Source organism: Protobothrops mucrosquamatus, unplaced genomic scaffold (assembly GCF_001527695.2).
Source record: "Protobothrops mucrosquamatus isolate PMUCROS unplaced genomic scaffold, P.Mucros_1.0 scaffold_311, whole genome shotgun sequence".
In the NCBI taxonomy this organism is placed as follows: domain Eukaryota; kingdom Metazoa; phylum Chordata; class Lepidosauria; order Squamata; family Viperidae; genus Protobothrops; species Protobothrops mucrosquamatus.
Window position 1 is genome coordinate 619550 of NW_015386387.1, and position 15594 is coordinate 635143.

The window sequence follows — 15594 nt, forward strand, 5'->3', positions numbered from 1 at the left end:
TGACTAAATTGGTCCACTAGTGAAATGCTGGATTACCAAATAGTATACTTGGATTTCAGTAAGGAAATTGACAAAGTAGACCACAATCTACTTGATAAACTAGAAAAATGTGGGATAGACAACATCACCACCAGATGGATTTGTAATTGGCTGACAAACAGCACTCAATGTGTAGTCCTTAATGAAACTACATCTATATGGAGGAAAGTAAGCAGTGGAATATCTCAAGGTTCTGTTTTAGGCCAAGGACTCTTCAATATCTTCATAATATCTTCATAAACAATTTAGATGAAGGAATAGAAGAGGAACTCATCAAATCTGCAAAGACACAAAGCTGACAGGAATAGCCCACACCCCAGCAGATAGGCTCAAGATCCAGAAGGATCTCGACAAACTTGAACACTGAGCCCTATCTAACAAAATGAAATTCAGTGGTGAGAAAAATAAGGTTCTACACCTAAGCAAGAAAAACCAAATGTAGGTTGAAGACTAAAATATATGAAGAACGGTTGCAGGAATAGCCTAGTGAAAAAAAGGAGTAGGGGCAATATGATAGTGTTCCTCTGTATTTGAGGAGCTGCCACGAAGAAGAGGTCAACTTATTTTCCAAAGCACCAGAAGGCAAGGCAAGGAAGACGACCCAGGAAACTATATGTGTCACTTTGACTCCTATAATGGACAAGGTTTTCAAACAGATTACAGTATCAATACTTTTGTGAGCACTTGTGGGCATGCTAACAGGAGTTGGAATGGATTTATCACAAATAATTCCAGACTAGCCTTATTTCCTTCCTTATCTTGTTAACTTGGTCAATCAGGAATATATAAGATACGGTGTATCTGGATTCCAGTAAAATAAAAACTTTGACAGATTATATTTTCTTAATAGTTAAGTGGGTTTAATAATATATTGCTAGATAGACTCGCAGTAGGCAAAATTAGTCCTAATAGATGGATCTACTTCAGCTTGGAGAAGTGAATGGAGTGCCAGGAAGCTTAGTCCCAAGTCCTGATATTTTAATGTTTTTTATCAATGACTTGTGCGAGGAGTGGTGAGTACTCATAAAGCTTGCAGAGAGCACAAAATTGGGGTAGTGGTGGTATAAGTAAGTAAATAAATAAGAGAAGATTTAAAAATATATAAACAGACTTGAGCAGTAAGCTGACATGAATAAATGGAATTTATTCAAGAAGAAATTTAAAGGATGGGTGGTATTAGCTTGGCAGTATATGTAAAAATAATCTGTACTCAGGTCAGATCCAAGTGAAACGTAAGCCAACTGCAGCTGCTGAAAAGGTAAACACTATTCTGCAGTACAGGAACAAGGGCATGGTGCTCAGATCATGAGAAGTAGTTTGAAGTACTGTATTTAGTTTTGGGCACCACTACTCAAACATGATAGTGATAAACTGCAGCAAATACTGGGGCTATTGATGGATGAAGGCTCCACAAGCCAAGGCCTATAAGAATGTTAAAGTATCTGGTTATATCTTGCCTTACAGAAATTATAGCTGTGAGGACATGGTATTACAACAGTCTTCCAATACTGGAAGATTTGTCACTGCCCTAATGGGCCCTAACTCTTGACTGAGTTGCAGGCAGTGGAAGAGACTGTTACACAATTTGGTGAATTTTTTGCAGTAGTGCTTGAGACAAAGGCTGGAAAATTATCAGATATGCTCAAGTAGATATGCTTCTAGCATTAAGCAGGACACTTGGAAATCTTGTTGGACAGAGTATTTTCCAAGTTATACAATTTTGTCTCAATAGGTAGGATATATTTTTTAAATGCACAACGTTGCGTATTTTATGAAAGAGCATTATCAAGAATAGCTTAAAAACCATATTTGCCTTCAAAAAAGAAAAAAGAAACTACCCCTTTTCTCCATTGCTGGGGGGAGGGGGGGAAGAGTACTGTATCAGAGATAGACACAAAAACACCCCCAAGAGTAGCCTTTCCAGCTCCTCTCCGGGCAACGGCCCGTCATGCTATCTCCGAAGGAGGTCATACAACAGTGGCGGCTGGATAACACTATTTATTGTCTTTTGCTTTCGACTCTTGGCTACTCTCCATGCTGCCCTCTTTCAACTCTGATCTTTGAGTGAATAATAAAACCCGGAATTCGTGAGCCTTGGTTAATCCACCTTCAGGCAGTTTCAGAAATAGAACCCACAAGACGAAAAACTTGCGCTTCCGCCAGCACAAATGAGTTTGTTTTAAATATTTTTGCTACGCATGTTCCTTCGCCTTGCGAGAGAGTCTGGTGCAAGCTCCCCCTCACGGCAACAGCACGGTCTCCCGCCGACCAACAAGTCCCTAGAGGAAGAAGGAAAACGAAAACCATTCCTTCGTTCTTCCTCTGCCCTCCCCAAAATGACCCAATCAGAACTCCCTCCCTTTCCACGTGCCCTTTGTGGTAGCTAAAGATCCTTCTTCGAAGAAGAACGAAAGGGACGGTTGGTGGGCTTGTTTGCTACGGGCTCGTGTCTTGCCACCTCCCTTAGTGGAGGCTTTTTACGAGGTTGAATTGGTTGCACTTGGTCCTGCCCATCTTTCTGTGGAATAATTCGTTCGTCAAAGATTCCTGTTGCTTAAAATAAAGTCCCTTGGCGTCGACAGGCTTCATTCCTTTACTGGAGCCATGGCTTTGGGAATGGTCTCCCGATTGAAGCATTGCTTGTGGATTGGTCTTGGTGAGTGCCGCTTCGTGCCAGTATATAATATGGCTATTTAGAGGCGAGAACAGAGTGTATATTTACGTGTGTATATGTACGTATGTATATATATGTGTGTGTGTGTGTGTGTATGTATATGCATATACATATACTCTGTAATTATTTTGTGTCCGTGTATTGCTGTATTGCTGTCAATCTGCCTTTTGATGATGATAGCTATGATGGTACAGGTGATGATGATTAATGGCAGTACAAAACAATTTATCAGATTCCCACAAAATAACTTTTGCTTTGAATCAACAAACTTATTTTTCTAACAATATCAACTTTCAGCTGCAATGGAATTGTATAATGCCTTCTGCATTTATAAATACAATTTGCACAAATTACTTTTGAGTTTGTATTCTGTTTCTGTTTTATCAGGTTATGTTTTGCCACTCAGTCTAACTATGAAATGCTTTGAGGTCAATGAGAATTCAATTCTATCTTTCATTCTACAGATGTGTTGCATTTCAACTCACTCTCTTGCATATTGAAGCATAAAGTGCTGGTCATTCTACTATATTCTCCTCTAAATAATATAGTGATGAGGATTGGACTAAAGTTGAATTTTCCATCCTTCTGATTAGCCAAGCTAGGGCTACATAATCAGAATGAGCAAATGGATACTGACCTGAGCCACAAGGAAGGCTGTTCCTCTTTCAGGGAATCATCCACCACAATGGCACATTGTTAGACTAAAGTTGTAATTACTTAAATCCTTCCCCCCCTTTTTTTGAGGTTAAGAACAAATTTGCTGTCTACAGGGGTTTTTTTTGAGGTGGGGGGGGTGTCTTCAAATCAATGCTGACTCCTGGTGACTGCCTGCAGTTTTCCTGACAAGATTTTGGAAGTGGTTTGCCCTTCCCTGCTTCTTAGGGTTGAGAGAGAATGAGAATGACTGGCCCTAGTCACCCAGCTAGCTTTTGTGCCTAAGACAGGACTAAAATGATCTCCTGATTGCTATCCTGGCACCTTAACCCAGAGTTCCCAAACATTCTGGCTTCGTGGATGGGGAGGGGGAAGGGGGGAAGGGGATGGTTTCACATGAGCAGCTGGCAAGCATGCATGGGTGTGCACAGCTCCATTTGCACAAGTGGTGTGCACGCGCATCTGCCACTCATACAAATGGAGTGCATGTGCATTCACTCACCTGTTGCAAGTGGGGATGCTTGTGCACGTACTCACCTGCCGTTTCCATGGCCCGTTTGCAAACTAGTGGGCTGCGGCCCAGAGGTTGGGGACTCCTGCCTTAACCAACTACAGGTAATCTTCAATTTATGAGTGAGCATTTAACCATTCAGAGTTATAATGGGCTTGAAAAAAGTTATAGTGGATAAAGAAAGTCTACACAGTCTGTTAAAATGTCAGAGTTTTGAGATGTAAAAAAATCAGACCAAGATAAATCACTTCAGAATTCTTTTCACCTTTAATATATCATATAAGTTGTACAATTCAACTGAAAAACAAACTGTCATGTCAAGAACAGCTGCTCCTTATGAGCCTTCCTTTACCCTCAGAAAATTTCCTGGAAGGACTGCTTGGTGGAGTTATGTCTCAACAGATGCCAAAGTTATTACAGTCTTCCATTTTTCTTACTCAAATTTATGGCTTTGTGTATGTAGGACAGATACTATTTTCTGGTAGAAATATTTCATAGTATTAATGCCTTTCTGGAGTTTAGCACTAGATCTCAGAATGGATTTTGGATCCTAAAATGGGTCCTATATTGGCAGAAAAAGTAAACATTCATAAAATCATAATCCTATAATCAAGGAAATCAAAATTATCCAAATGAAAAAATAAAAACATGTAAAAAAGATAAAGCCATGTGTGAAAAGCTAAGTACACCTTATGATTAAATAGCTTGTTTTAGCAGCAGTAACATGAAATAATCATTTTCTGTACGCCTTTATCAGTCTCGTACGTTGTGGAGGAATTTTGGCCCACTCTTCTTTACAATATTGTTTCAGTTCATTGAGGTTTGTGGGCATTTGTTTATGCAGTTCTCTTGAAGTCCCGTCACAGCACAGCATTAAACTAGGATGACGTCTGTACTTTGACTTTGCAACTCCTTGATTCTTTTCTTTTTCATCCATTCTGTTTTAGATTTGCTAGTGTGTGTGGGGGATCATTGTCCTGCTGCATGATCCAATGTTGGTTAAGCTTTAGCTGTCAGACAGGTGGCCTCATATTTGTCTCTAGAATACTTTGGTATTCAGAGGAGTTCATGGTTGATTGAGAGGAGTTCATGGTTGATTGAGTGACTGCAAGGTGCCCAGGTCCTGTGGCTGCATAACAAGGCCAACTCATCACCCCCTCCATCATTGTGCTTGACAGTTGGTGTGAGATGTTTGTGCTGATATGTTGTGCTTGGTTTTTGCCAAACATAGCACTGTGCATTATAGCCAGACATCTCCACCTTCATCTTGTCTGTCCAAAGGACAGTGTTCCAGAAGTCTTCATTTGTTCAGCTGCAACTTTGCAAACCTGATCTGTGCTGCCATGTTCTTTTTACAAAGAAGAGGCTTTTTCCTGGCAACCCTTCCAAAAAAACATACTTTAGGTTTTTTTTTCTAATTGTAGTGCCATGACCTTTAACATTTAACATGCTAACTGAAGCTTGTAGAGTTTGAGATGTAACTTTTGCAACTTTTGCACGATCTGACCTTGGGGTGAATTTGCTAGGTCGTCCAGTCCTGGGAAGATTGGCAACTGTCTTGAATGTTTTCTACTTGTGAATAATCTTCCTCACTGTAGAATGATGGACTTCAAATTGTTTGAAAATGGCCTTATAAGCCTTCTCAGATTGATGGGCAGCAACAATTGCTTTTCTAAGATCATTGCTGATGTCTTTCCTCTTTGACATTGTGTTAACACACACCTCAGTGCTGGAGACCATCAAGTACCTAAAACTTCACCTTTTATAGAAGTAGTCACATTTGCTGATAATCAGTTGATCAAGGACACCTGATTAGCAGGACCTGGTTGCTACTTAGCTTCTTCATACTTATGGAAGTACTAAGGTTTTAGCTTTTCACACATGGCTTCTCCATTTTGGCTTTCTTTTTGTAAAATAAATGATGACATGGTGTAATATGTCATGTATTGTTGTTCATCTGAAGTTGTATTTACCTACTCTTAAGAGCTGCTAAGGACCAGATGATTATTATATCATCATACATAAAACCATAGAACTCAAAGGGGGTGTACATTCTTTTTCACATGACTGTATGTGTTTGTATTCTTTGACTGTGTCAGGCTACTCACAACTTAAACCTTTAAATAGAAAAGATCCTTGTCTCCATTTGTTGAGAAAGGTATAATTTTATTAGACATCAGGTGAATTGCAGTATTGCATAGCCAGAACTGAGAACTGCATACCAAAATCCCTCAGTTCTACTTTCCTCCCCTTAACTGTCCCTCGCAGCCCACCCCACTGTAACCAATCAAGTCCATGCAAGATGTTTTCATAATGGTCAGTCCAGGCGCAGCTTGGTATGCTGCTTCCTCCTTCTTGCAGCTAGATGACCTTGGGGCAGGGTCTCGAGGAGGTGCAGTCTCTTCTTTTGATTCACTAAGCATTCCTCTTCATCCCCTCTTCCCACAGTTCATGGCAGTCTGTCACTACATAACAGCGAACCACAGCAAGCATAAGGTGATAGCTGACATTCTGCCCCCCTTGAAATAAGGCGTTAGGCCTGGAAATGAAAAGCGAAGGAGAAAGATTAAGTGTGGTTTATCAGGATACTGGGCATGGAAGTTACATAAAAGCTTTGGTGCTTGCAAATATTAGGCAGCCACCCATTCAGCTTCAGAGGAGGGGAAATGCTTCCATGAGATAAGATATTGGAGTGCGCCCCTATTGGAAATGCAAATCCAAAATGACTTGTACTTAGAAATGTTGCTCACCTTCAATGAGATTGGGAAGAGGAGTGGCTTCTGCAGGTGTTCATAAGGGGGAGGTTTTGGCTTGTTTAAGAAAGACTGCAGTGGAAAACAGGATGTATCCTCCTAAGTTTCTTTGGTAACTTAAATTCAACAATCACTGGGTTAATCATTCTTACAATAGGAAAAAGGCCTACAAATTTGGATCCAAACTTTTTTGAAGGTTGCCTAGACTTTAGATCAGCAGCTCCCAACCTTTTCTATAGCCCACACCCCTAGAATGCTTCTGATATATTCTCGCATCCCTTATAAAAGTTCAAAATAATGAATTATGCATATATAGTATAATTTTGAAACTTCTAAACTCAAGTTTTTGCACCCCCTGGAATATCGTCTCACACCCCCAATTGGGAACCCCTGCTTTAGATACTTGGTGGATAAATAAACTTCATTCCCTACTTCGAACTTCTTCCCTGGGGCCCTGTTTTTTCAGCATATTTCTTATCCGCTTCATTAGCCTCATCCAGTGCCTGGCAAATTACTGTCCAAGTAGTTTGCAATTGCTTCAGCCATTCTGTCAGGGAGAGGCTCTTAGGTGGCTCCACTGGAAGTTCAGGCATGGCTACAAAGTTTCTACCAGTTGCAACTTGGAAAGGGGCAAAGCTAGTGCTGCTATATACTGCATTGTTATACCATAGCAGTTTAGCCAATTATCTTGTTGATAATTGACATAACATCTTAGGTACTGTTTTGATACACTGTTGATATATTCACAGGCCCTGTTAGTCTTAGGATGATGTGAGGAGCTAAGTCCTTGGGTGGTCTCTAGTAATTTAAAAAACTCTTGCCAGAATTGGAAGGTGAATTGCACCCCTTGGTCGAAGATAATCCTCTTGGGAGTCCCATGCAAATGATAAATATGTTGTAGAAACAGTTTTGTCATGGTTCGTGCAGAGGGAATTTTTGGGCATGCCACAATTGCATGTTTTGAAAAGAGATTGGTGATGGCCCAAACTACAATGTTCCCAGAGCACTCAGGCAATTCAAAAATAAAATACATAGAAATTTTTTTCCAGAGTGCTGAGAGGTTAGCAACTTGCTGCAAGTTGGACTTGCTGCTGCTGGGCTCTGGTGGTAACTAGTGCTGCTATTTGATTGGAAAGAATGATGGTGTCTACTACCTCCTCCTTGGCAGTATTATACTAGGGCATTCTGTACAAGGCATCTGCTAAGATTTTTTTTCCTCCAGGCAAATACTTTAATGATTAATGTATTGCACCCACCTCACTTATTTAGGGGACAGCTTTCGGGGGGGGGGTGTTCAGTGCTTCTAGGTTTTTATGATCAGTCCAAACCTCGAAAGGTTCCTTGCCTCTGCTAGGAAGTGCCACCATATGAATAGCGCCCATCTGACCACATAAGACTCCTTCTCCTAAGCCATCCATCTACGTTCTACTCCGGACAGTTTTTGGTATAATGTAAATACCCCTGGAGATATTCTAGGAGCATGTCTTGTCCGGGAGCCTGCTAGCCAACTCCCAGAATTCTTGCACATAGACCGTGATCAATCAAGTGCCTTGCCGGATGACCTTGATCCTCCTTTTTGCCCTCCAGTTTGCCAGAGGGTCTTCAAATGGTTGTCTTAGGGCAATCATAAAGTAGTCAAAATCATGCAGCTCTTTGGTAATAGCATCATGGAGAGAAACTACCCAGTTGGCTGCCTCTCCCTCCAGAGCTACGGTGATGTAGTTTGGCCCATGGTGCACCATGAAGTTCCATGCTTGGATAAGGAAGTTCCCCAACTGCCTTTCCATTGAATTTCACTTTCAGCTCTGGTATCCAATAATCATCTTGCCCTATTGGTCCCACAGGAATCAGGGTGCTAGGGTAGTGAGTGGGGTTGCTGGTGCTGGTGCCAGTCCAGGTGTGGGAGTGGGTGGCTCCAGGGGAAAATGGGCAAAGAGTTCTCCAAACATTTCTTTGAGGAGTTTGAGCCTCTGGTCAATGTTTGTTTTGTGAGTCTCCTTCTGGTCTTGCCATAGATCATGCCGTTCCCCTGGGTGGTGTGGTCTGGTTCTGGATCCTCTGGTGACGGTTTCCCTGTCGGTAGCTCCTCTGGCTTCCCAATGCCAAGAGACCACCTAGGCCGATCCCTTGCCATTGGAGACTCCCTCCTTCTCTCGGGGGACCAGGGCAGCGGTGTCTGTTTTGACATGATTATGTTAGGGAGGTGCCGTCCTTGGTTTATAATAGTTCACACAGCAACTGTTTGAAGTTATGATAGACCTCTACAAGGGCATTTAACACTTGGTTCTGATGGTCACTCCCCCATAGTGATGTGACTGCATTTTGGGCAGTCAGTAGCTGGCCTGCCTTTACAGCTCTTTGCAACATTCCACAGTTACATTACTGCATTTTATGATATTTTTACTGAAAAGCAGCATTTATTCCAATTTGCAGCAAAACCAGCCCATAACAAACACTTAAGCATTCACTTAATGTGGCATTTGCTTAACTACCATCTCAGAAAAAGGCAATAACATTGGTTCTATCCTGAGGGTGACCCATTTTATGACTGTCATGACTAATGCCTATAATGGGTATCATGGTCATAAGTCAAGGACTGACTATATGTAGACAGTCTGGTATTGAGAGAGGCTGGATGAAACATACAGAATAGACCAAAACAAAAGAGAAAGGAAAATTTTAAAAAATGGAAAAAGCAAAGGTGGCATCAGCAACTAAGTTGAAATTCTGCTCCGGAGTAGGATTCAATCAACTGTTATCTGCTATTGAAAACACACTGTTTCTAGGTAAGTGGGTAAACATTAGAGATACAGTTGACAGGCAATTCACATCAAGTCAGATCTAGCTCTAGGTATCAGACATTTGTGGAATAAATAACAGAAATTATATCCATTTAGTGATATAACTACAGCCAAGATTCAAGCACTGTCCTTAAAAAATGAACGTTGGTTGTCACCTGCAGGGCTGGCAACATCTACTGAAATGTTTGCAAAGAGTATTATGGTGGGAGTGAGTGTGGCAGACATCCTCAGATGACAGCAAAAAGATAGATAAATCTCAAGATACTTCCCTACAATGTAGTGGCCATCTCAATTTTTGCAATTCAGATTTGATTGTATGACTGCTCTACTTCTGAGCTCTGAACTACCATTGTTGCTATGCTTATCTAGAAATAGCTTAAGCAGTAGAAAAAATTATCCTGATATTTTCACTGATGAGGAATTATTTTGACTTTGCTGCTAAAACAATAAGTTTTTTGCTTGTACATATTTATTCCTTTCTTTGATTTGTACTAACTAAAATATATGCAGGTAGTCATCGACTTACAACCACAATTGAGCCCAAAATTTATGTTGCTAAGTGAGACATTTGTTAAGTGAGTTTTGCCTCATTTTATGACTTTTTGTGCTACAGTTATTAAGTGAATCATTGCAGTTAAGTTAGTAACCTGGTTGTTCAGTGAATCTGGCTTCCCCATTGACTTTACTTGTCAAAAAATCACAAAAAGTGATCCATGACCCTGGGACACTGCAATTGTTCTAAATACGAAGCAGTTGCTAAGCATCTGAATTTTGATCACGTGACTATGGGGATTCTGCAATGGTCATAAGTGTGAAAAATGGTCATAAATCACTTTTTCAATGCTGTTGTAACTTTGAACTGTCACCAAATGAACTGTTGTAGGTCAAGGACTACCTATACTAAACCTGAATTTGATAGGAATTCAATCCTTTATTTAGATACTGCTATTATTTTGTTAAAGACAAAATTTCATAGTGTTTTATTCTGCTGAATATGGAAGAAAGTTTCTTTTTGATTAAAATCACCTTGTAAAGAAGCTATGTATTATATATGAGGTTCTTATAGAGGTTACATACCACCTATGTAAAACCTTAGATTAAGACAAGATAATTGAAGTCAGTAGGAATGTCCCCACATTGTTTCCATATTGTCTACCCAATTGCTTGTCTAAATCTCACTTCCAAATCTGTTTAAAGCCTAGCTATCTCTATTTCCACAAGGATTATTACCGATATTACAGTATTATGTCAATATATTTTGATTGTAGAAAAAAAGAAGGATTAATTTCTCAAAATTGGACACTTCACAAGTAAAACTTACTCATCTAGCTTGATTGCTCATGACGTCTTGTGCATGCTGTTTTCTTGGCAGTAGTATAAATGTGGTTTGTCACTGCCTTTTTATGGGATGTTTTTCAGCTTACCAGTGCAACCTACAGACCTGGTATTTTCTGATTATCTTCCATTTAAATACTTTTTTCTTTTATAGATTGGGTAAAGTCAGCTAGGGCTATGCATTTGCTACATACAAATTTAAAATAAAGATCTTTAGACATCAAATGTGGCTATAGAATGGCCCTACTTAGACTATCATAAAGGAACAGATGCTGTCTGCTAAAATGCCCCCTGCATTTGCTTCCCTTTCTTCTTAAAACACTGCTGGAGAGAAAAGTAGAATCATGTGAGTTTTCAGAGGCTTCCCAGCCAAAGACCCTGAAGAAATTGACCACAACAAATGGTAAAACATGGTAAAAAGAATACTAAATGATCACTGCAATGTCAAAGGGTAAAGTCACTGTAATATTAAAATACAAAATTTAATTCAATTAAGAGATTTGCTATATGAAAACATCAGTTGCTTTTAGGAAGTATCCCCTGATTAAAAGTACTTTCTTACATAAAGCCCAGCAAACAACAAAACCCCACACATTTCATTGACGTGCTGGAAGACTAGAGAAGAGCAGACCCATACCCAATACAGCAGAGGTCCCCAATCTTTTGGACACCAGGGACCGGTTCTGTGGAGAAAGGTTTTTCCACGGACCGGAGAGTGCGTGGTTTTGTGTGCTGCCTGCATCCCACGGATGGGGATTTGCTTGTTTGTGCGGACCGGTTGCTAGTATGCAGTGGCCCGGTACCGGTCCATGGATTGGGGGTTGGGGACCCCTGCAATACAGTATTCAAAAATAATAGGAATGAGCTAGGAAGCTGTACATCTATTGATATCTGTACTTGAGTTTATTTCCTTAAGTATATTTACATTTTACTCTTTACAACATATTGTATCTGTGAGCAATAATAAAAAAATGCTCTTGTTACTAAGAACCACTCTGTGTTTGTCAGGAACAAGTCAGGAACAAGTCTGGAGAGATGGGAGTTCTTGGAGGGAAAAAAGCGACAGAGGACAGAGCTCCCTAGAATTCCTGAAGCCCCTATGTGGCTACTTCGAAGAGAATATAGTAAGTTTGGTGAGATTCTTGTAAATAGGTAGGCAACAATAAAGAAGAAACTATCAGCTCATGGTGTTATTCTGGTTCTTGCACCTGACATTAGCAGGAGCATGGCATCTAGGTCATGGAAAGTAGTAGTTCCATTATATTCTGTTCTGGGTAGATCACACAGAGTAGTTTATTCAGTGCTGGGTACAATATCTTAAAAGAAATACAGTATGTTAAAGCTGGAGTGGTTTTAAGGAGAGCTTGCAGAATGAAGAGGAGTCTGATAATCAAGCCCTATGAGAATTGGTTAATTGGACATGTTTACTTGCAAAAGACTAAAGAGAGATAAAATAGTCTATAGATATCTAAAAGGCATATAGGGAAGGCTTGTTCCATGCTGAAAATGAAGATGAAAAAGGTTGAAATTATCTTGTCCCTTCCTCTTCCTAGGATCATCCTCATTCTAAGCGCAATACAGTTTTTTTCTCAACTCACCATTCATCCTTACATTCTCATTATTTATTGAAGCAGTCATCTATCTAGATGACATTGTGTTGTTCTTTTTGACATACATTTTAAGAACTTTAGCTCATAATTCAATCTATATTTCCACATGTTTCATTAACTCCATCCCACAATATCAGTCTATCTTCATTCAAATACATTTCATCCTTCCACTGTCTTTTAATGTCACGGAGATATGTCAGGTCTGCCATCTTCAGCTTGGCACCTTGCTGGCATCCTGCCATCAAACGCTAGGGGAGAGGAAGGCAACATAGGGAGGGGACAAATGGGCAATAAACCTGCATGTGTAATGAATGGGAACTGGGGGAGGGAATGACAGCTTGATGAAGAGCAGAGGAGTGCGGAACCAGTTTGTGCCAGAACCCAAGGCCATGCACCCTGAGAAAGAAAGTGAAGTACCCTAAACATCTCAGTGTTCTCAAAACACCTACACATACTCTTATTGGCTGAAGATGGACTGGCCATGGGGGGAGGGCTGGGGTGTGGGGGAAACTTTCTATATCGTTTGAGCATGAGAAATTCAGGTTGAGCCTGACTTTTTCTTTTCTAAGGGATCAGACTGGGGCAAGTCTGACATTAGGCTAGAATTGCAGTTGTGGTCAGCCTGGAGAGAAAGACACCATACCGTGGGACCATGCAAATGATTTCAGCTCAAGGGAGTGACCAGGAGGAGATCGAAGCCTGGGGGTAAATGGATGGCCAGATCTATCCGAATGGCTGGGAGTGGACAATCCACCAAGACCCCAGTGATCCCTTGGGGTTGGGAAAATGGAAGAGTGAGAACAGAAGCCCATGGGAGTAACATTCACTCGTGGGAGCCATGGGAGCTGCTGGCAGAAGATGCAAGTGGAGTTGGAGGAAGAACCGATCACAGGCAAGTCGGATCGAGAAGACTGGATGTTGGAGCAAGCCATAAAGTTCCTGAGGGGGGCTTTTGGCAACCTCAAATGATGAGAAGCCCTGGCTCAGATGGCACACCCTGCTGACTAGCCAACTCCAGCCACGGTAAGCAACAGGGCAACCACCTCTGCTGCTGCGACAGCAGATCCCACGGCAACGGCAGCTGTACCTGCACTTGACCCCGCAGCTCAGCCTGCACCAGTTGCAGGACAGCACCAGCATGACGGAGAGGATGCAAGATGCCAGTCCTGGGTGTAAAATGGGTTTTTCTCCAGAATGACGAGTGGAGAATCCACCAATGGGTTTTGCTTGTCTTCTGCCCGTAGACTAAGTCAGCCAATTTTGCTCCGTCTCTCCTCTTGAGACCTCCCCTTCCCAGTCTCGACTTAGTCTATAGCCCTATCAGACAGATTTTCCTTGGCTCCTAAATTGATTCTTGGATCAGGTCGTATTTTTCTTTACTTTAATTCGTTTGAAGGGAGGGAGTTATAAGAAAACGAACGGCTGTTTGTTTTTGTTGTCTTGGCCGGCCAATCGCAGCACAGCCACGAGGCTTGCTAGATTCCAGCCGATCGCTGGACAGAACAAAGAGCCGGGCGCCATTTTCTGGTCACCAAGTGTGCTCCAGGGTGAAGGGAAAGGTTTCCTTCCTCCTTTCCCAACTCACCCTCCTCACAGGGATTACCCAGCTACCTTTTGGAGGAGCAGCAGAAATTTTTTTTCCTTTCGGGATTTCCCAAGCCAGCTGATCCGCGGGTGATATTAGACCTCCTGCGGCTTCTACGAAAGCCTGTGAGCCGCAGAGGGCTAATATGACTTCTGCGGTCTTCCCTCTGAAGCCAGCTGAGTCGCGGAGAGCTATAGGACTCCCGCGGCTCCCTTCCGAAGATCAGTTGGTCCACAATCTCCCGCGGCTTCCCTGCAGCTCCGCCAACCGGCAGAGAGCTAAATTTTCCGAGCGTGCCTTATTTTGGAGCCTAGTAGGTGAATGCAAACGGAGCTCGGCCAGCCTCCAGGGAGCCCAGCTGAGCTGCAGAGATCGGTCAGAGTTTTTCCGGCCACCATCTTACCTCCACGTGGTCCTGAAGCGGGGAAGGGAGGATTCCATTCAAACCTCACCCCTTTTCAGGGCAATCGGAATCAAGCTTTCCTTCCACCGGATCCCTGCATTGAGATTTCTCTCAGTCTTGAACTGAGATATATCCCCTTGGACAAATGGCAGACACAAATGCAGTCCAGACAGTGCAGGAAACTTCCATCAGCCCTCCTTCTCGTAAGAGACAGAGATCATCCAAACGAGGTGGCTGGCAGGATCAAGGCCAAAGCAATATCTGGCAAAAGGCCTTCTAAAATAGCGGATAGGGAAGCCAAACGTCGACACCAGGCTCTGGAGAAACAATTTTCTAGAGCTGAAAGGAGGTAAAACTCCGCAGAGGATGGTCTAGAACCACCTATTTACAAGGAGGAGGAAATATTTGGCCCAAGGAAGCCTAGTCAGGAACCTTTGGAAACAGAGGCCGACACGGAGCAGGGGAACGGATCTTCCCTAAGTGAGGGGCCTGGAGGTCTGGGTTCAGAATCAGGCACCCGTCTTTCAGACAATCATGGAGCATTGTCATCAGAACATCTACAATTCCTGATATCTCAGGCTGTTGCTCAGGCCATGGCTTCCTCAAAACACCATTGCTCCAGAACAGGGTCTGTGGTTTCAAAGGGTGGCTCCTGCCTTTCCCAAGAGGAAGCCTCTGTGTATCAGGACTCAATTTCCCCCTCCCGGTCCTCCAGAAGCAGGAGGTCTCCTGCAGAGGACCATGAGCTGACAGATCAGGGTCTGTCAGAGGAAGAAGATATATCCCCAGATCCTCCTCCATTCGTGGGCCTCTTTAATCCATCTCTATTCAAACAAGGCCAGCAGCACTGCAAAGATCGAGAGACCTTTGATTCCTCAGAAAGGACTCTCAACCAGTCAGGTCACAAACAACGAGGTTTTTTCACAGCCCACTTACACAAAACAATTTATTCCCTGCCCCCCTCTCTTCTTTGATTCTGTTCAGAATAACATGGGGGCACCGGGGTCTTTCCTTCCAATGGGGGGGGGCAACCCCAATATGTTTAACATGGGAAATATTATAAGATATAAAGACTTACTAACAGATAGGGGGGAGTTGAAAACCAAACAACAATTAGAGGAACAAGGAATAAAGATGGATTGGTACATGAGAACGCAAATACAATCTAGATATGAAAAAGATGTTAAAATAGATGGTGTTAATTTGGGGACAACAGAGTTAGATGAAAT

At 42.1% G+C, this 15594-nt stretch overlaps 1 protein-coding gene across 3 annotated transcripts in view; it reads left to right on the forward strand.

The window, feature by feature from the left end:
- Positions 1-2421: 2421 nt before the first annotated feature.
- Positions 2422-15594, forward strand: part of RAMP1 (receptor activity modifying protein 1) — a 44885-nt gene continuing 31712 nt past the window's right edge. For 2 of the 3 annotated variants that reach the window (XM_015832184.1, XM_015832182.1), the window contains exon 1: positions 2422-2695. Coding sequence is in view for 2 of the 3 variants with exons in the window: in XM_015832182.1 (XP_015687668.1) it covers positions 2644-2695 (52 nt within the window). In the remaining variant the exon portion in view is untranslated. Of the gene's footprint in view, positions 2696-11775; positions 11892-15594 lie in introns of all 3 variants that reach the window. The other variant, XM_015832183.1, reaches the window with a different exon arrangement.